The following is a 21894-nucleotide window of genomic DNA, read 5'->3' as shown; positions in this document are numbered from 1 at the left end:
ATGCTTATGCTTCTAACCATAGATCAGTGTAGCTCTCATCACAAAGAATCTTCTCTGCAACAGATAGAAAACAGTACAGAAAATAACAACCAATCTCAAAGGAGGAAATAACTGATTGTGGGTTCCCAGTCCTAGTTGATCCACCCACTGCACTACTCCTAGACCTAAGGCTCATAAAATATTGTGGAAGAAAGATTTTAAAAGCCAGAGGTTTCTTCCTAACCCCATAATGGCTCAGAATTCAAAGGATGATTTCCAGCTAAGATTCCTAGCAGTACTGGAGAGAGTGCCTGAATTTCTGTATAGTCAAATTAGTGACCATCCTAATTCTCATCATAGAAACTATGTCCAGTAACTGATGGAAGCAATTCCAGTGATCCATAGTCAAGCACTAGACTGAGCTCCTGGAGTTCAAATGAGAGGGAGGAGGGGTCATATGAGCAAGGGCAGTCAAAATCATGATGCGGAAAACCACAGAGAGAGTGGACCAAAGCTAGTGGGAGCTCAAGGACTCTACTGTCAGCTAGGGAACCTGCATGGGACTCAGTGAGGGCCTCTGAATGTGGGTGACAGGAATGTGGCTTGATCTGTTTGGGGGCCTGGCAGTGGGACCAGTACTTATTCTAGGTGTATGAACTGACATTTTGGAGCCTATTCCCTATGGTGGGATACATTGTTCAGTCTTGGTACAGGGGTGATGGTGCTTGGACCTGCCTCTAGTTCATGTGCCAGACTTTGTTGATCCCCCTAGGGAGGCTTTACCCCCTCTGAGGAATGGTGGAGAGGATGCAGGTGGTGAGAACGCTAGGTAGGAGTAGAGGGGAAGGGAATTGGTGTTGGTATGTAAAAGGAAAAATATTAATTTAAAAAAAAAGAGTCAGAAGAACAGAATATTGGCTATGCAACCACACCTTCTAGAAATCTCATGGAAACTATACCCATGGAGTCCAATAATATGGCTGCCTGAGCAAGATCTGAACAGGGACAAGACAAGCAGACATGCAAATATGGAAGGGAATACATCTCATGGGGTGCCAAGCCTAGACAAAAGCCTACAGGGAACTAAAGAATGCCGAGAATGGATGAAAACAGCTTGCCCAGGAAACAGCCCCTCAATTCATCAGGCACTGTGAAGTCATCAACCCTGAAATCATGCAGTATAAAGACTGAGCAAGGTCAATTATATATTTAGGGATACCAATGCGTGTGTGTGTGTGTGTGTGTGTGCGCGTGCGCGCGCGCGCGTGCGTGATAACATACAGGAGGAAGCCAGAAGAAGGGAAGAAATGAAGATATAGGTTACATGAAGTGGTTGGAGGGAGGAAAATAAAGTAATTTTATATATATACCTAACTATATATAATAAAATAAATGGCATACATATGTTATCTATTTTTCGAGGTCATAATATAATTACATCATTTTCTCCTCTGCTTTTTGCCCTCAAAATCCTCACATCCATCCATCCTTGCTCTCTTTCCCACTCATGGGCTCATTTTTATTATTTGTTTTTGCTTGTACATATGAATGTATATACAATAAATATATATCATATAATAAAAAGATTCAGCAAATTTATTACATGACAGTTAACTCAAAATTAATTTAATCATAATTTATGATGAAGACAGACTATCTCCTTTGTTATTCTATTATGTCAATGGCTGAGTTTCAGAAAACCTCAGTTGGCAAAAGAAAAAAAAATTTTTGAAACTCATTGAAATGGCTTCAATTATTAGTAGACAAAATCTCTAATTTTCTAGTTGGGATACAAGTACTGTTCATCTTTTTGAATATTAATAATTTAAAATGCACACTGAAAATCAATAACCAATTTTCCAGAGGGGAAAAAATTTAAATTCTGTAGCAATATATGTTCTGTTCTCATGTTTTATCCAAACTTACAGTTTTTCTTTATTTATTGAGACAATAATTTTGATTCATTATTTATTCTTTTTCTTTTTGTGATTTCTCTTGTATTTAATTGAGAATTACATAGAGTTTTAGTATTATCTCTTACGTCTCTAAAAGAAACTAGAGGTGCTTTTGCACACTCAACACACTTTCAACCAGCAGTTTTCTCTCCCAGGAACTGCGGTTACCTTTGGTGGCCTCTCTCTCCTTCTACCACATCCTTTACAGTATTGCGGCTTTTCACTTCTCTCATTCATATGGTGACATATAGTATCTTAGTCTGAATACTTTTCTTGACGATCTAGGTATATATTAAATATTTTGAGACTTAAAAGAATATGAAGCTTAAATGGTGTATTTTCTTCACATATGCTCAGATATTTCATTCACCTCCTTTAAATTCCATATCTCAGAGGGTTTATGTTTAAAATTCTTTTACAGCACAACATACCTGCTTCAAATGTTCCTGTTTCAATTAAGTTCATGTTGTCTGTATTTACTGACTCTGCAAATGTTGAAGAAGAAATTTGCCAGCTAAACTTACTTCTCTGGTAAAAAGAAGAGACATGATCAATTTTCAGTTTTTTTTTCACAAAGACATAAATAAGATAAAATGCTTTAAAAAGTTCGGATGACACTAGACAAAGAAAGCTGATGCTTGAGTGTACTAAAGGATAGAAATTGTTCATTCACTGTCCTAATATAGTACAGCTGTTGTAGAGGTGGGCACAGCTGCTGCGAATTATTCTGAAGTAAGGACTACAGTGACAGTATTCAGTTTCTTTATTATTATTATTATTATTACTATTATTATTTATGTATACAATATTCTTTGTACATGCATACTTGCACCCTAGACGAGGGAACCAGATTTCATTATAGATGGTTGTGAGCCACCATGTGGTTGCTATGAATTGAACTCAGGACCTCTGGAGGAAAAGTCAGTGCTCTTAACTGCTGAGCCATCTCTCCAGGCCCCTCAGTTTCTTATAAATGAAACTAAAACTGAAATCATTGCATCTATGTTTGCTCTGTAATTTATCACTAAATAAATAAATAGTATACGTAAACCTATAGTCAGAGAATTTTACAATAAAATATATAATGGTGGGGAATACGTACATAATCTTAACCTGGACTGTATAAAGTGAAGATACTGCATGATAAGATATATTAGACATGGTTAGTATAAAATTACAAAGAGAAAATTAGGAGAGAAATATTGCATCACACCATAAATCTCTTCTATAAAAAATAATGTAAAAGAGAAGTAGCATTTTACAATAGAATCATAGCAAATGTAGTTAATGCCCCATTATGTCATGAGACATACTCTACCACCACAATTGTTGTTAAAATAATTTAGTATTCAACAATTTTCAAGTGTGAGAAGAGGCTCAGCGCTCTGTCCCGAATCTGTTTTGTCTTGATACCATATACCAAGGGATTGACTGTGGGGGGCACTAGAAGGTATAGGCTTGACAAGATGATGTGGACACTTGGAGATACATTCTTGCCAATGCGATGAGTTAGGAAGCTAAACAGTGCAGGTGTATAGAATGCAAGAATGGTGCAGACATGGGCAGCACAGGTGCCCAGGGCTTTAGAGCGGGCATTCTGGGAAGACAGACGGAACACTGCCTGGAGAATTTTTATATAGGATGTTGCTATGAGCCATAGATCTAATGCTATCACTGAAAGGGCCACTGAAATTCCATATGCTCTGTTAATGAGAGTGTTAGCACTGGCCAACTTCACCACAGCCATGTGCTCACAGTAGGCATGGTGGATAATATAGCTTGTGTAGTAGGGCAGCCTCTTAATCAAAATAATACAAGGCAAACCCATGAACAGAGCTCGGCTCAACCCAACTAAGCCCAGTTTAATAACCATAGAAGATGTAAGGATGGTCGAATAATGCAGTGGGATGCAAATGGCCACAAAGCGATCAAAAGCCATGGCCACCAAGATGGCTGACTCCATGATGCAAAGTGTGTGGATAAAATACATTTGTGTTAGACAGACATCAAACTCAATCCAGTGTTCATCAAACCAGAAAATAGCAAGCATTTTCAGGGCTGTGGAGCACGTAAGAAGCATATCAGTCACTGCCAGCATGCAAAGGAAGAAATACATAGGCTGGTGGAGGCTTGGTTCTAGCTTGACAGTAGCAAGGATTATGGTGTTCCCCAGCAAGGTCAGGACAAGCAGGAAGCAGACAGGAATGCTGATGAAGCAATGAAAATTTTCCAAGCCAGGAATACCAACCAAGTAGAAAAATGAAATGTAGTGATGTGTGGTATTGTTGACCATGCTAAAACTAGGGATGCTTTAAGGTTAGTTGATAATAACTAGGATAATCTCCAAAATGCAGAGATAGATTGCAAAGCATTTCTTCCAAGGTTCTTATGTGTGGAATCTAGAAACCTAATTTTCCAAAATGCTAGAAAGGCTCAGATAAACTAACCCATCTCATGGAGCATCAGCAACATTTTCTGCAAAAGAAAATATTAAATACATTACATTTGTTAATTGTTGATTTTTGTCGATTGAATATTTAATTAAGCCTCATGATATATTTGTTATTTTCTTCAGAAAATGAATTTAATAAGACAAATATATATTGTTTATACCATTGATTTTTGAGAAACTTAACTAATCTATAAAGACTTAAATATAAAATATGCCAATACTCCAGCCTTTAGAAGATATTTTGATATAATATCATTTAAAACACTGATGTTAATCTTTGTTATAACTAAGCAGCTATAACTAAACAGTTGAGCATTCAAATAAGATATAATAAGAGCAAACAATGTCATAGACATGATACGTTTTGACACCCATCAAAGTCAAATTTATACATATTTTCTATCTTCAAGGAGAATATGCATATTTAAATGTCTTCTTCATTTTCTATTTTAGAACTGGGTGGTCATTCATTTTGTAAAACATAAAATTTCCCATGTGCAGGGGTGGTTGATTTTAAGACACTGAAACCCTAAATAAACGCAAGAAGAGAGACAGAAGTAGATTGGTTGCATCGAAGTTGCCCTCCTGGGAAGAGAGGAAGAGGGGTGTGATCAGTAGGGCTGTTGATAATTAGCTACCATCAGGAGAACAGCGACTGCCTTTCCAGTGTAATGACTAAGGCACATGGCATATCTATAAGACATGCATAAAAACATTTCTGTTTGCTCCCATATGCACCCTTCCGCGAGGGGTGCACCCACCCACTGAGACGGTGGGGCTGATCTAACAGGAGCTCACCAAGGCCAGCTGGACTGGGACTGAAAAACGCATGGGATAAAACCAGACTCTCTGAACAAGGCAGACAATGAGGGCTGACTGAGAAGCCAAAGACAATGGCACTGGGTTTTGGTCCTACTGCATGTACTGGCTTTATGGGAGCCTAGTTTGTTTGAATGCGCACCTTCCTAAACCTGGATGGAGGAGGGAGGACCTTGGACTTTCCACAAGGCAGGGAACACTGACTGCTCTTTGGACTGGAGAGGGAGAGGAAGGGGGATGAGGAGATTGGGAGGGGGAAGTGGGAGGGGGGGAGGAGGCAGAAATTTTTATTTAAAAAAAAAAAAGAATTCCTAGGCTTGGATGCTCCCAGACCCGCAGAGGATCTGGCTTAGGCTTACTCTCTCAGAGGTCTCAGACTAACGCCTGGACTGAACCCACAGAGATTTCTGTTCCTTCCTATTCCCCTTGATATACAAGACCAACGCCTGGACCCACAGAGTTCCTGGCTCAAGCCTACTCCCTTGGAGGTCTCAGATTTATGCCTAGATCAGCAGGAGACAGGCTCAAACCTAGTTCCTCAGAAGTCCTAGACTCATGTCCAGAACCACAGGGGTCCTGATTTAGGTCTACTCCCTTGAAGGTCCCAGATTCACGTCTGGACCCTCAGCGGTCTCTGGCTCTGGCTCACTTGCTCAGCAGTTGCTTCCCTGTAGCTATTCCTGTGGTGTTCCCTGTCTCGGGTCTGCTCTGGCCCAGGTTGCTGGCTCCTAGAATAAGTTCCTTAAAATATATTAAGTTACTGATCAAAAAGCTGCCTTAGAATTACTTTACTGGGAGGATTTTGTGTGGTTTCAATGAACATAAACATACATGGAATCATAATAAAAATTAGGACAGTTACATATCCATTTTTCCGATGCTATATATTTTGTGGTGAGAATATTGAAAATCTCTTTCAACTATGTTGAAATATATAATACATTGGTCTCACTTCATTCATTTTATGGTGCCATTGTGCATGAGAATGTGTTTCTCATCCTATCTAACTAGATTCGATACAGTGATTGACAAACTTCTACCCTTTCTATGTGCTGGTGATCATTCTAACTTCTGGGGGAGGCCGGAGGGAAAAGAGAAGCAGGGAGGAGGCGGAAATTTTTAATAAAAAAAATAAAATAAAATAAAAACTTTTCTGTTTGGGAAATTTTGCTATTTCTACCACATTACGTGTTGAAAAAGTGAGCTGATAATGTGCTTGAGTTTCATTTTGAGGACTTGTAAATTTAGTATAGATGGCTTAAATTTGAGATTTAGTATTTTCAGGGAGGGAGATTACTGTAAAATTTTGTTTTCTATATCTTTTATGAAATAAGATTAACCTCTTTATCTGGTACTAGGTAATCAAGCATATAACTGACAATTTGTACATAACAGGGCAATACTTTAAGCACAGCTATGACCATGAGAGGCAAATTAGCACCCTTTTTTCCCCTTATAGTTTAGCAAAGAAACCTTACTGATAAAAATAACACATCTGACCTTGATAAATATGTGCAATAATTGCAAGTGTATCATTGTCTCCTATAAATTCATCTTCATGATGACTGTTTATTTCTGTCTCAAGAGAAAAGAAGCAAAGCCATTTCCTCTAAGACACCTTTTCCTAGGTTGCTAGGTGTACATATTTGCTGATAGTTTGTTTGGTACATCACCAGTCACCCAGTCATAAATAGCAGAGGCCCTAAGTGGATCCCTGTCACCTGGATTCATTTAACTCCAATGTTTATTCAATAGTTACTAACTCTAGTCCTGTTAGTTTTACACTTTTCCCATCCAATATCATCTCATTCATCAGAGTCTGAGCATAAGAAAGGACTTACAGTAAGCAATAGATGGACAGTCAGTTCTTAGGGTAGATAAGAAGCTCTTAACATGGTGTGTATTTTCACAAGCAGTCCATAGATTGTTTCAATTTCTACCTAAAGCCTTTGTCCATGCTTACATGGAAGCTTACTCACAGTTATTGTCCAAACTTCATTTTCTTCAACTATCTTCCTGGAATAATCTTTGCAATTTGTATCACAGGTAGCATACAGAGCATGACCCATTCATTACACAAAATAATTCTTTCTCGAACAATAAGATATTTAGAAATAATTACTTTATAACTCGCAAATCAACCTGTTCAGATATCTATTTGTTATCTTCAAATATATAGCTTATGATGCCGTTTCTGCATTCAGCATTCATGTCTCACTTGCCCTTATTCTCTCTATATGAGACACTGTCCTGTAACCTCTAATGCAGTGAGGATGGTGTTGCATCACGCAGGAGGCACTCTAGAAAGCAGTAGCCATGGTTCCTTTGTGCTAGTTCAATGCTCAGGAGGCCACGTAGATTCTCAAAGGAGATGTCCCTTGGATTACAGAGAAAATGATTTGTACAACGTGTAACAGCACGGTGCCATCCCCCCTCCCGCTCAGCCATGTTAACTAATCTTGAACTTACAAATCCTGCAAAATGAAGTGAGACAATCTTCATCCTCTAAATGTTAATTTCAACTTCATTGTCATTTCTCCCAGGATGCTTTTTCTTAGGATTCTTTGGAGCTTCGCTTTACTTTATTGTATCTGAATTTTCTTCAGTATAACTTAGAACGAAATCTGATCATTAGAAAATACAAAGATGATGACACTGGAGAAACTATGTGAAAACAGCTAGGGGTAGAAGGTTAAACCTCTAGCTCTCATATCTAACACTTACAAAGTTGATCCTGGAAGAAGTTAGAAGAATGGTCACCAGCACACAGAAAGGGCAGAAGGAGAATGAGACAAGAAGTTTGTCAATCACCGTATCAAATCTAGTTAGAAAGGATGAGAAACACATTCTCATGCACAATGGCACAGTAAAATGAATGAAGTGAGACTGGTGTATTATATATTTCAACATAGTTGAAAGATATTTTCAATATTCTCAACACAACATATACAGCGTTGGAAAATGGATAGCTGACTGTCATGATTTTATCGTGATTCCACGTGTGTTTATGTTCATTGAAACCACACAAAATCTCCCAGTAAAGTAATTCTACGGTAGTTTTTTGATCAGTAACATATTTTAAGAAACTTACTCTAAAGATAAGAGTACATCCTCTTATATTTTCTCATCAAATTTTGAAATTTTGTTTGTAGTTAGACCAGTAGTCCCAAATTACTGTGTATTTATGATTTAACTTGAGGTCAAAATTCACTGTGATTTTGTTGTTTATTACATCTTCTACCATAATTTATCATAGGTATTTTACTGCTTTATTTAAAAATTTCACAAGACTTTATGAGCCATACAAATGTAAGTTATATACATGTGGATGCCGAAGATTCCCTTCACACTGATTTTTATAGCAGCTTTGTTAACAAATAATATTGAGGGAAGATGAAAATAGCCAAAATATTAATTTAATTTTAAGGAATATTAGTTAACCTTATTTTTCATTGAACTTTCATTGTTTACAGAAAATTGTCCATCAGTAGAGGCAACAAAAAAGTGATTTTCAATGGTAATACTTAATTTTAATATTAATAGAAATCATATAAGTCAGAGTATGGTGGTATACCTCAAAACAATTATTGCAACACAAACATTAATGCATCCATATGATGTAGACATAGAAGAAGGAACTATTTGGGAAGAAGGACACTAACAGGAGGGAAAAAGGAGGACAGAAGACTTTAAAATATGAATGTAGTCAGAGCATATGATATACTTAAAGGTAAATAATTATACTATTCGTTCCCATGCACAAAGCATGCATGTTAATAAAATTTGTTTAAATATGTGGAGATATTAATTAAAAATACAATTGTAAGGAAAAATACATTCTACTTTCTATATTTTGAATGTATACCTTTTGAAGGTATGGATTTCTTCGGTATAGATGCAGCTGCCTAACTAAATATGGAGAAAGTTTTTCACTTTAGTTCAAGGCAGAGTTGTGCCAGGATAATTTCTTTGCTTTTTTGCTAATGTTTTTATTTATTTTTGTCAATTTCATAATTTATTTATTCATATTCATTCCCCTAATATTTTTTCTACTTCCTTTCCCACTCCAATTGACACCTCTTTTCTTGCTAACTAGTTCATCTTCTTCCTTCAAGTGGTATGTGTGTGTGAGTAAGTGTGAAAATGGATGTGTATCTGTGTGTGTGTGCATGCATGATGCATGTGTGCATTTGCAGTTCTCTGTGGGTAGCCACAACTGCAGCATGCCATAATTTAAAGGCATGACATACTCAGAAAGCAGAGTTTTATAGATTTTTCTTTCCATCTTCTGACTCTTGCAGTCTATCAGAAGCTTTACCTGGCCTTGAGAAAGGTGATACTGATATTCATTTTAGGGGTAAGGACACAGGAACCACCTTTAGAACTTTAATCATTTTTGAGTCTCTGCACTAAATAATACCCTTTGCAAATGGAATAATTTCATTAAAAAGCAAGTCTCCAAACTGTGTATTTTATATAGAAGCTTAGTGTGCAAAAATAGTGGTTTTCATTCATAACAGCAAAATGAAAACCATATAAATTGAAAAGAAACTATTTCTTTATTTGAGTTAACTTTATGTGTGAAGATTAATTTTATTAATGAATTTAAACTAGTAGATTAATTTTATTAATGAATTTAAACTTAATAGAACTACAGAAACATATTTTCCCAATAAGACTAGTCATATTAATTACTAATGTATAATTCTTAATTATACATATACATATATTACATGTCTGTAAGTACCAAATTATTTAGTTTGTGTAGGTATACTCATGTAAGCAAAAGTTTAAAGTGTATAAATGTAAATATGGTTCATGACATGGAGTGAGGTCATGTTGCTAATAGAACAGAGTCACGTTGGCACACAGATTCTCTGTAGTTTCCCACCTCCCTTTATGTATGTAGTTGCTCAGTCCTTTATGCCAGCTTCATTTCTTTAATTTTTATGTTTTACACAAACATACAACTGTTCAATAGAGCATAACATACTATATATAATATAATATATAATATATTACATCATATACATTATATACTATATATAGCATACTATATATAATATATTCAATAGAGCATAATATAATATGATTGATTGATTGTTTTTCTGGGACATAATCTCACTATGTTGTGCTGGATGTCCTGTATGTAGAACAGGACAGCCTCAATCTCATAGCAATGTACCTGTCTCAGCCTCCCAAGGGCTAAGATTAAAGACATGTGACATCATACTAAGCCTTCTATTAATTTTCAAGTCACATTAAAGTGAGAGTTCTCATTATACCACATCTTGAATCTTCTTCAGCAACACACATAAACATTACACTAACAGCCATTTTGTATTTTACTGAAATAAATACAAATACCCTTAGGAGTTTTGTTTTGTTGCAGATGTTCATGTTTCATAGGTGTCATGGAAAAGAAAACTTTCATATATTTTGAGGATTGAACATAGAACTTATAACAGTGTGCATGTACATTGCAAGCAGATTTATTTTAGTTAAAAAAATAACCAAATTCAGTTCAAGATGGGAAAATATCAATTAAGAGATGTAAAAGGCATGATCAAGCAAGTCTGGTAGTCAAATTCCAACTGTGGTCTCAGATGTGGAAATAGTTACTTGCTGACAGAGGTTTCTGTCCCACAAGATCCCTCAGCCATTCAGTCTTAAAGAAACACACGGAGGTCTACATTAATTATAAACTGCTTTTCCTATTAGCTCAGACTTCTAATTAACTCTTACATCCTACACAATTCTTGTCTGTGTCAGCCACGTAGCTTGGTACCTTTTATCAGGGAGGCATTCCCATCTTGGTTTCTCTGTGTCTGGGTTACATCTGCAAACTGAAATTTTCTCTTCCCAGAATTCTATTCCCATCACCCTGAATATACTTAATGCCAATCAGCATTTTATTAAAATACAAGTAACAAATCTTTACAGGGTACAAGACCATTGTCCCACAGCAGTTTCTCAATGAAAATGATTCTCAAAAGATTTCTCAACCCAGAGAGAAGCTTCCCTAGGTCAATGTTAAAAATATCTGTGAGAAACACAGAGAAGGGCATGTATATTTCTCCCCTGTGTGCATACCAGAAGGACATGGCCATTTCACAGAAGCTTTATGGATATCACAATAAGAGTTGTTAAGAGAATGGTTAAACCATTACCATTCTTACTGACTCAGAAAAGCTATGAGTCTACAAGGTAAATTAGAATCTATCAATGGCTAAAATTATAGATTCTGAATCTGACATCTATGTATCAGTAAAGAAGTAAAAATTAAATATTCAGGTTTCTGCTCACATGAAATTGACATAAGAAATGATAGTAAATGATATACACTCATATTTCATTGAATAAAAGTATTTCTTTTAAGTTTTATGAAATGACTCATCAGACTATAAGCATTCATAATTGTATGCAATTATTATCACTTAGTATTTATACTATATTGCCAATTCCTAGGCTGATTTGTGACTGTGGTTGATACAAAATAATGTTAGAGAATGCCAATTTTTAATTTCAAGTGTTTGATGAAACTGTGGAAAATATTTTTATTTAAGTTTTTTTTAATTTTATTTTACATTCCAACCACAGTTCCCCACCTCCTCCTGACACCCCCCACCACATTTCCCCCAGCCCACCCCATCCATTCCTGCCCATGATTAAAGGCTGCCATGTGGAGACAACAAAGACAGACATATTAAGTTGCAACAGGATCAAGCACCTCCCCCCATGTATTATGGCTGATCATGGCATCCCACCAAGCTAGCTCATGCACCAGGGATAGATGTTGGTCCTACTGTCAGGTGCCTCATAGTTCAATCTTCAAAACTGCCTCCCACATGTGGAGGGTCTGGTTCTGTTCCATGGAGGCTCCACAGCTGTAAATCTAGAGTTCATGAGTTTCTATGAGCTTGATTCACCTGTCTCTGTAGATTTCTTCATCATGATCTTGGCCTCCCTTGCTCATATATTCCCTCCTGCCTCTCTTCCGTTGGATCCCTGGAGCTCAGCTTGGTGCTTGGTTATGGATCTTAGCATCTGATTCTGTCAGTTGCTGGATGAAGTTTCTATGATAATATTTGTGGTATTCACCAATCTGATTCAGGCAACCTCTCTTCTATTGCTAGGAGTCTTAGCTGGGGTCAAACCTGTGTATTCTTGGGAATTTCCCTGGCACCAGATTTCTCCCTATCTCCATAGTGACTCTCTCTATAATGATACCTTTTTTACTGCTCTGCCAGTCAGTTCCTCTCCCCCTCTCAATCATCCCATTTCGTCATGTTCTCATTACCCATCTCATGCCCCTTAATGATTCCCCTTTGCTCACATTTTACCCAGCAGATCTTATCTAATTTCCCTTCCCTGGGTGATCCATGTAGTCCTCTTAGGGTGTCCCTTGTTACTTAGCTTCTCTGGAGCCATGAATTGTAGTCTTGTTATCCTTTGTATAGCATCTAATATCCACTTATAAGTGATTAGATACCATATTTGTCTTTCAAGTTTGGGTTACCTCACTCAGGACAGTGTTTTTTTTTCTTTTTTTTTTTAGATATTTTATTTTATTTTTTTATATTTATTTATTAAAAATTTCTGCCTCCTCCCTGCCACCGCCTCCCATTTCTCTCCCCCTCTCCTGATCAAGTCCCCCTCCCTCGTCAGCCCAAAGAGTAATCAGGGTTCCCTGCCCTGTGGGAAGTCCAAGGACCACCCACCTCCGTCCAGGTCTAGTAAGGTGAGCATCCAAACTGCCTAGGCTCCCTCAAAGCCAGTACGTGCAGTAGGATCAAAAACCCGTTGCCATTGTTCTTTCTTTTTTTTTTTTTTTTTGGTTTCTCGAAACAGGGTTTCTCTGTAGCTTTGGAGCCTGTCCTGGAGCTAGCTCTTGTAGACCAGGCTGGTCTCGAACTCACAGAGATCCGCCTGCCTCTGCCTCCCGAGTGCTGGGATTAACGGAGGCGTGCACCATCATCGCCTGGCCCATTACCATTGTTCTTGAGTTCTCAGTAGTCCTCATTGTCCGCTATGTTCAGCGAGTCCGGTTTTATCCCATGTTTTTTCAAACCCGGGCCTGCTGGCCTTGGTGAGTTCCCAATAGAACATCCCCATTGTCTCAGTGTGTGGGTGTACCCCTCGGGGTCCTGAGTTCCTTGTTCGTGCTCTCTCTCCATCTGATTTGGACCTTGAGATTTCTGTCCGGTGCTCCAATGTGGGTCTCTGTCTCAGGACAGTGTTTTCTAATTCCATCCATTTGTCTGCGTATTTCATGGTGTCATTGTTTTTTTTTTTTATAGCTGAGAAATACCCCATTGTATAAAAGTGCCATATTTTCATTATCCATTCTTCATTTGAGGGGCATCGAGGTTGTTTCTAGGTTCTGGCTATTATGGATAATGTTTCTACAAATTGTTGAGCAAGTATCCTTTGGTATGATTGAGTATCCTTTGGGTATATTCCTAGGAGTAGTATTTCTGGGTCTTGAGGTGGATTGATTCCCAATTTTCTGAGAAACAGCCAAACTGATTTCCAGAGTGGCTGTACAAGCTTTCACTCCAACCAGCAGTGGAGAAGTATTCCCCTGAGTGTATCAACATATTATACTAATTACAGTGAAGTCATTGGGCTAGCATAAGTTAAATGTTTTTATATTATATGTATCTTTTATGTCAGTTTTCCAATAGGCAGAATAAAATGATGCCTTTCTGAACTTAGGAATTGCTCATTATCCTAGTCTGAAGAACAATAGAAATAAATGAATTCATAAACCAGGTAAATAATTTAATAAATAAAATAATAAAAGCTAATTATTATACCTAATGTTTCCCATTGATCACTTTATATAAAGAGCCTATATATAAATACAATGTTTTATTTTCTCTTAACTTTTAATTTTTTGTTTTTTCAGGATAGGATTTTTCTGTAGCTTTAGAGCCTATCCTGGAACTAGCTCTTGTAGACCAGGCTGGCCTTGAACTCATAGAGATCTACCTGCTTTTGCCTCTTGAGTGCTGTGACAAAAAGTGTGCACCACTAACACCTGGCAATTTTAATATTTTAATTGAAGTAGAAGAATTATATCACTCTTCCCTCCCCACACCTCAGTTACTCTCCCTCATAACTCTCCCATTCCCCATAGTATTAATTTTATAGCCTTTGACTTTTTTGTTATATACCTATGTATACACACATGTTTATGCACAGATATATAAAACTAGAACCTACTCAGTTTATTTTTGTTGCTCGTATGTGTATGTATCCGAGGCAGTTAGATATGGATCTATTTTCATTTTTCTACATATTAATATCCAGTTATGCCAGCATATGCATATGCTTGCATATGCTTTTGTTTTTACACTTTATATTTGTTGCTTCTTTGTCAAAAATTAGGTGTTCATAGGTGTATAGATTGACATCTGGGTCTTCAATTCAATTTCATTCGTCTTCCTGTCTGATTTTATGCCAATACCAGGCTGTTTTCAGTACTGTAGCTCTGTAGTAGTGTTTGAAGTCAGGGATTGTGATGCCTCCAGAAGTTCCATTATTGTAAAGTATTGTTTTTTGCTATCCTGGGTTTTTTGCTTTTCCACAGGATGTTGAAAATTATTTTTCAAGGAATGTGAAGATTTTTTATGGAATTTTTAATGAGCATTGCATTAAATTTGTAGATTGCTCTTGGTAAGATTGTCATTTTTACTATGCTATTTCTACCTACCCAAGAATATGGGAGGTATGTCCTTTTTTTGGTGTTTCTTCAAATATTTAAAGTTCTTGTCATACATGTCTTTCACTTGCTTTATTAGAATTATTCCAAGATATTTTAGTTATTTGTGGCTATTGTGAAGAGTGGTGTTTCTCTGATTTCATTCTAAGGCCCTTTATCATCTGTGTAAAGAAGGGATACTGATTTTTTTAGTTAATCTTGTATTCTGTTACATTACTGAAGGTGTTTATGAGTTGTAAAACTTCCTTGGCAGAATTTTTGGGGTTGCTTATGTAAACTATCATATCATTAGCAAATAGTGAGTGTTTGTCTTCTTCTTTTCCAATTTGTTTCCTCTTGATCTCCTTTTGTTGTCTTTTGGCTCTAGCTAGAACTTCAAGCATTATAATAAATACATATGGAGAGAAAGGACAACTTTGTCTTATTCCTGATTTCAGTGGGATTGCTTTGAGTTTTTCTCCATCTAGTTTGATATCGACTATTGGCTTGCTATATATTGACTTTATTATGTTTAGATATGTTTCTTGTATCCCTGCTCTCTCCAAGACCTTTATGTATATTTTTGAAGACTTTTTCAGCATCTAATTGCTGTGGGACAATAGTCTGTATTTTGTCATTTATATTTTTAAATAAATGCTTATTGGCCAGTAGCCAGGCTGGAAGAATAGGTGTGACAACCAGACAGGAAAGAGGCAAGTCAATGAGAACAGGAGAATTCTAGGAAGAGGAAGGCTTGTTCTGCTGTCCTGACCCAGCCACAAAGCAAGCAAGATGTAACTGCCTCACCAAAAAAGGTCCCAAGCCATGTGGCTAACATAGACAAGAATAATGGGCTAATATAAGTTATAAGATATAATAAGAAGCCTGAGCTAATGGGCCAATCAGTTTATAGTTAAGGTGGACCTCTGTGAGATTTCTTTGGGACTTAACAACTGCGGGAACTGGGCAGGACAGAAAACTCAATCAACATCTAATGAGATGATCATGTAGTTTTCTTTTCAGTTTGTTTATATTGTGGATTATGCTGACAGATTTAGTATGTTGAACCATTCCTGCATCTCTGGGATAAAACCAACTTTATCATGGTGGATGATTTTTCTGATGTGTTCTTGGATTTGGTTCACCAGTATTTTATTGAGTATTTTTGCATCAATGTTCATGAGTGAGATTGATCTGTAATTCTCTTTCATAGTAATGTCTTTATGTGGTTTGGTTATCTGAATAACTGTAGCTTAATAAGAAGTGTTTGGCAATGTTTCTTTTCCTTCTCTTTCTGTTCTGTGGAACAGTTTGAGGAGTGTTGGTATTAGCTCTCAATTTGATAATTTCCTGTCATCTGTTCCTTCTGGATATGTTTGCATCTTTTTGTTCTAGAGTTTTCAGGTGTTCTATTAACTCACTAGTGTGGAATATTTCCAACTTCTTTATGTAGACATTTAATGCTATGAACTTTCCTCTTAATGCTGCTTTCATTGTGTCCCATAAATTTGGGTATGTTGTATGGTCATTTTCATTGAATTTTAGGAAGTCTTTAATTTCTTCCTTTATTTCTATCTTGATTCATTGATGATTCAGGTAAGCATTGTTTAATTTCCATGTGTTTGTGAGCTTTCTGGAATTAGTATTGCTGTTGAATTCTAACTTTAAGCCATGGTTATCTAATAAGATACATGAAGTTGTTTCAATTCTTTTGTATCTGTGGAGGTTTGATTTGTTACCTAATATGTGGTCAGTTTTTGAGAAGGTTGCACAGGATGCTTAGAGGAAGGCATGTTCTTTTATGCTTGGATGGAATGGTCTATAGATGTGTGCTAAGTCCATTTGATTCATAAATCTGATAGTTCCCTGTTAATGTTCTGTCTAACAGACCTGTCCAGTGGTGAGAGTGGGGTTTTGAAGTTTCCCACTATTAGTGTGTGGGGTTTTATGTGTGTTTTAAGCTTTAGTAGTATTTTTACATATGAGAGTGCCCTTGAATTTGGAGCATAGACATTCAGTATTGAGATTTCCTCTTGATGGATTTTTCTTGTGACTAATATAAAATGTTCTTCTTTGTCTCTTTTGATTGATTTCAGTTTGTAGCCTATTTTGCTCAATATTAGGATAATTAAACCAGCTTCTTTCTTAGGTTTATTTGATTGGAAAATTTTTTCCCAAACATTTACTCTAAGGCAATGTCTGTCTTTGAGGTTGAGGTGTGTTTCTTGTATGTAGCAGAAGAATGGATTCTGTTTTCATAGCCTGTATAATTTCATATGTGAGTTGAGACCATTAATAAGAGATTTTAATGTCCAGTGATCGCTAGTTCTTGTTATTTTAGTTTTTGTTGGTGGTGATGTTATTGTGTGTGCTTTTCACTTCTTTGGGATTTGCTGCTGTGAGATCAACTATTGTCTGTGTTTTTGTGGATGTAGCTGACTTTCTTGGGTAGAAGTTTTCCTTCTAGTATTTTGTATAGGGATGGGTGTGTGGCTAGGTATTAGTGAAATCTGGTTCTGTCATGGAATATCTTGATTTGTCCTTTTATCGTGGTTGAAAGTTTTGTTGGGTATAGTAGTCTGGGCTAGCATTCATGATCTCTTAATGTCTGCATAATGCTTGACCAGGAACTTTTGGTTTTTATATTTTTATATTTGTAATGTCAGGTGTAATTCCAATAGGTCTGCCTTTATATGTTACTAGGCCTTTTTCCTTTGCAGCCGTTAATATTCTTTCCTTATTCTGTATGTTTAGTGTTTGATTATTATGTGGCAAGGAGACTTTTTTGTTATCTAGTCTATTTGGTGTTCTGTAAGCTTCTTGTATCTCCATATACATATCTTTATACATATCTTTCTTTAGATTGGAAAAGTTTTCTTCTATAATTTTGTTGAATATATTTTCTTTGATTTTTGACTTATAGTTTTCCTTCTTCTATACCTATTATTCTTAAGTTTGGTCTTTTCATAGTGTCCCTGGATATTTTGTGTTAAGCTTTTGTTACATTTAATGTTTTCTTTGACCAATGAGTCTATTTCCTCTATTGTATCTTCAATACTTGAGATTCTCTCCATTCTGCTGTTTATGCTTGCATTTGTGGCTCCTGTTCATCTTTTCATATTTTCTGTTTTTAGAATTCCCTTGGTTAATGTTTTCTTTATTGTCCCTATTTTGGTTTTCAAGTCTTGAATTTATACTGTAGGTCAAAGCAGAAGTTGCTATATGGTAACTAACCATTGCCTAAGCATCACTATTTTTTATTAGAGAAAACGTATGCATATTCATTCTTATCCAGGGAGGTATGGTTGCTTTAGAAGGGAGCAATATCAATACTGATTTTCTTTATTTGGTTTGTGGAAAAGATTATAACTTTAAAGAATTTTAAGAATAATTTTGTCATGTTCCCAGAGATTATTATGTGATGCCAATAACAAAAATCCATTAGTTTAACATTTTTTAAATAAGAATACTTGGTAAAAAAGCATTTACATGCAAGTGCATGTAAACATGGTTTAACTATTTAGAATTTTTGGAAGAAGAAAATAGGAAATTTCAGATAATGTCTGTAGGTGACTCTATTGTTGTTATATTTATTTTGTTTTAACTCTTTTTAATTTTTTCCATACAATATATTTTGATCATGTTTTCTTCTCCCCAATTATTCCTAGATTCTCTTATAAATCTGATCACTAGTTAAAATTAAATTTTCTATCTTTGAAATAATCCAATTCATAATCGTACATAAATTGTGGAATAATAGTAGAAATTTAGTTCAGCCTGAATTAAAAAATGCAGAAGTAGCTGGGAAGGTCCTTCATATCTTCAGATTGTCCTTGCCTTGCTGACAGACAATGTATTTTCATATCTTCTGACTGACCTGCCTTGCTGAAAGACAATGTGTTTTCATATCTTCTGACTGTCCCTGCCTTGCTGACAGACAATGTGTTTTCATATCTTCTGACTGTCCCTGCCTTTCTGAAAGACAATATGTTTTCATATCTTCTGACTGTCCCTGCCTTGCTGACAATGTGTTTTCATATCTTCTGACTGTCCCTGCCTTGCTGAAAGACAATATGTTTTCATATATCTTGTCCTAGATGTTGACCAAGAATTTGACTTTCCTTGGTGTAAGAGCAGCCCTAAATACTGAATGCTTAAACCCAAAGAAATAAACAAGTCATTGAGTAAAAGAGAAGTAATTTGGGTGTTATCTTTTAAAAAGAAGTGTTGTAATGATGTCTCATTTAAAACAATAGAAAGGAACCCATAAACTTGAAGTTAGGATCTCAGACCCAGTCATTCCCTTCATTCCTGAAGAACCCATTGCTCCTTGATAGTTTATGTTTTATTTTCTGTTTTGTTTTGTTTTTATACACCTATGTCTCATTCCCCCAGATCGGTTCCTTTACTTGAGAATATTTGTTGTTACTCTTCTATTTCAGCACATTCAATTTCAACAAAGAACCATTCATTAGAAACAATTTAAGGACTGTTAATCTCAAAAATGATAATATTTGATCTTTAAAATAATTACAATGAAAATTGCTTTAAAAACACTATTTTGAAAAAAATAACATTACTAGCATAAGCTGAATTTAGTTAAATTTAAACACTTTAAAATTACACTTTCAGATTAAGTCAGCCACCTCCAGAGGAGCAGTACAAGGGAGCAACCTCTGTGGGAGCAGGCCCAAACCAGGGACATTTACAGGAACAAGCCTAAGCCAGCGACCTCCATCACAGCAGGCCTGAGCCAGCAACCTCTGCTAGAGCAGGCCCAAGGCAGCAACCTCAGCAGAGCATACCCAAGCCAGCAACCTCCTTAGGAGCAGGTCTGAACAATCTCTGGGATTGGAGAGGGACACCCAGGAGCACCAAGCGACCTCAGGGAACACAGAGTGACCTCCAGATGACTGAAACCATGGCCCTGACTGCACCATGAGCCTTGGATCCACTCACACCTCGAAGATTAATCATCAGAGACACAGCCAGAACTACACCAATCAGAGGAAATGATGGGTAGACAAGATAAGAACACACTCAATACCACAGAGAGCAACATGACACCAACAACAATTAGTGGCTCTACAACAGCAAGATTTGAACATTCAAATATACTTGGAGCAGAAGAAAATAACTTAAAAAATAACTTTAGAAGAATGTTTGAGGTACTCAAAGAGGAAATGAAAAATTTCCTCAAAGAAATGGAGGAAAAGGCAAACAAAAAATTAGAAGAAATCAACAAATCCCTTAAAGAAAATAAAGAGAAAGAAATCAAACATTAACAAAATTATTTTGGTCAAATTATTACCATCTATAGATATGAACAAATAATGAGATTTCAAGCACAATATTAATAAAAATTAAAAGGTCATATAAGGTACTATGCCAAACATTATCAAATATCAAAAAGACAAAAAAGAATCTTTTTTTCCAATTTAAGGCAAACTTTGTAGATAAGTTACTTATATGAAGCTTAAGGTTATTAACAACCAAGGACAGAGGACAGTGATTTGCATCCTATCTCTCTAATACATTAATAACTGAAGATGATTTTAAAGTATGTAAAGTATGTAAGGATGCCTAGTTCTTTGAGTCACCATGAGCACATTTGGAGTGACTAATTCTGCTTTGATGTTTTGTCACCTCTGAGTACAACATACTTAGGATAGATAATTCACCATGGCATTGAGTCATTATTTTAACACCTTGTTGTCTTGATGACATGGTTACATTGCAGAAGAATTAATTTTATGGGAACAGATCAGAAGGAGGATTCCTTGGCGGATCTGCTTGGTCTTCACACTATAGATGATGGGGTTAAGCACTGGTGGCACCATTAAATAAATATGAGCCATGAAGATGTGAACAAAGGGAGAGGAATGCTTGGCAAAACGATGGACGATAGATAATCCTATCATGGGCACATATAGGATGAGCACAGCACAGATGTGAGATGCACATGTGTTAAGTGCTTTCAGCCTACCCTCACGGGATGCGATTCTTAACACTGAGTGAAGGATAAAAACATAAGTTATTAAAATACCCAAAGAATCCGTGCCCCACAGCATAGTAATCACAACCATTCCATATATAACATTAAACCTGACGTCAGCACAGGCAAGTCGGATTATGTCCTGGTGCAGACAATAAGAATGAGAAAGGGCATGGGAGCGACAGAAGGGAATGAATGCTAGACGAACCAGGAGAGGAATGAGTGGGATTGCACTCCGAAGCAAGGCTGCAACTCCAATCTTGGCAATGAGCTTTGGAGTGAGAATGGTAGCATAACGCAGAGGGTGGCAGATGGCCACATACCGGTCAAGGGCCATGGCCAGGAGCACAGATGATTCAGTGAAGGAAAAGGTATGAATCAGAAACATCTGTACCACACAGATATTGAACTGGATCTCTCGGGAAATGGACCACAACACCCTGAAAAGTGATACCATGGCAGGCAGGGACATGGCCATGTCAGTGAGAGAAAGCATGGCCAGGAAGTAATACATGGGCTCATGGAGCCTTGGGTCTGTCCTCACGATATGCAAGATGGAACAGTTGCCTGTTATCCCAACAATGTAGAGGAGACAGAATGGGATGGAAATCCAGTGGTGAAACTCCTCATAGCCAGGGATGCCTGTGAGGTAGAATGTGGAGGACATGATGCTGCTGGAGTTTGAGGTTGCCATTGGGCTGACTGTTGGAGCACAATCCAGCTCTACAGTTACTATATAATGGGGAAGGCTTTGACAAGGCCAGGGTCTGCATTTTAAGAAGAAAAGGAGAAAAAGACAAAGAAAAATGAAAGAGACTTCAGTGTTTACCTTTTATAACTCCTTAAGCCATTCCAATCCTATTTCCCTTTCCCAGTATCACTGATGGTTATGGCCAGTTAATTAAAGTATCTACTCTCTCTCTCTTTCCACCAAAGTCCTTCATTTTGCAGAATCATTCAAACACCTTTAAACATGAATGAGCTTCTA

General features: G+C 36.7%; 2 protein-coding genes across 2 annotated transcripts; both read right to left on the bottom strand.

Moving 5' to 3' along the window:
* Positions 1-3276: 3276 nt before the first annotated feature.
* LOC101984921 (olfactory receptor 52K1-like) lies at positions 3277-4227 on the bottom strand. The gene has a single exon (XM_005368857.1). The coding sequence runs from the start codon at positions 4225-4227 to the stop codon at positions 3277-3279; it is 951 nt and encodes a 316-aa protein (XP_005368914.1).
* Positions 4228-20640: 16413 nt separating this feature from the next.
* LOC101984633 (olfactory receptor 51G2-like) lies at positions 20641-21600 on the bottom strand. The gene has a single exon (XM_005368856.1). It carries the CDS (start codon positions 21598-21600, stop codon positions 20641-20643), a length of 960 nt encoding a protein of 319 aa, XP_005368913.1.
* Between the last annotated feature and the right edge of the window lie 294 nt (positions 21601-21894).

Source organism: Microtus ochrogaster, unplaced genomic scaffold (assembly GCF_000317375.1).
Source record: "Microtus ochrogaster isolate Prairie Vole_2 unplaced genomic scaffold, MicOch1.0 UNK41, whole genome shotgun sequence".
Classification (NCBI taxonomy): Eukaryota; Metazoa; Chordata; class Mammalia; order Rodentia; family Cricetidae; genus Microtus; species Microtus ochrogaster.
Note: the sequence above shows the minus strand (reverse complement) of the source record. Positions and strands in the feature narration are given on the sequence as shown.

Excerpts from the sequence above, each read along its gene's own strand:
- LOC101984921 (XM_005368857.1), bottom strand. The coding sequence starts at position 4,227 with ATGGTCAACAATACCACACATCACTACATTTCATTTTTCTACTTGGTT.
- LOC101984633 (XM_005368856.1), bottom strand. The coding sequence starts at position 21,600 with ATGGCAACCTCAAACTCCAGCAGCATCATGTCCTCCACATTCTACCTC.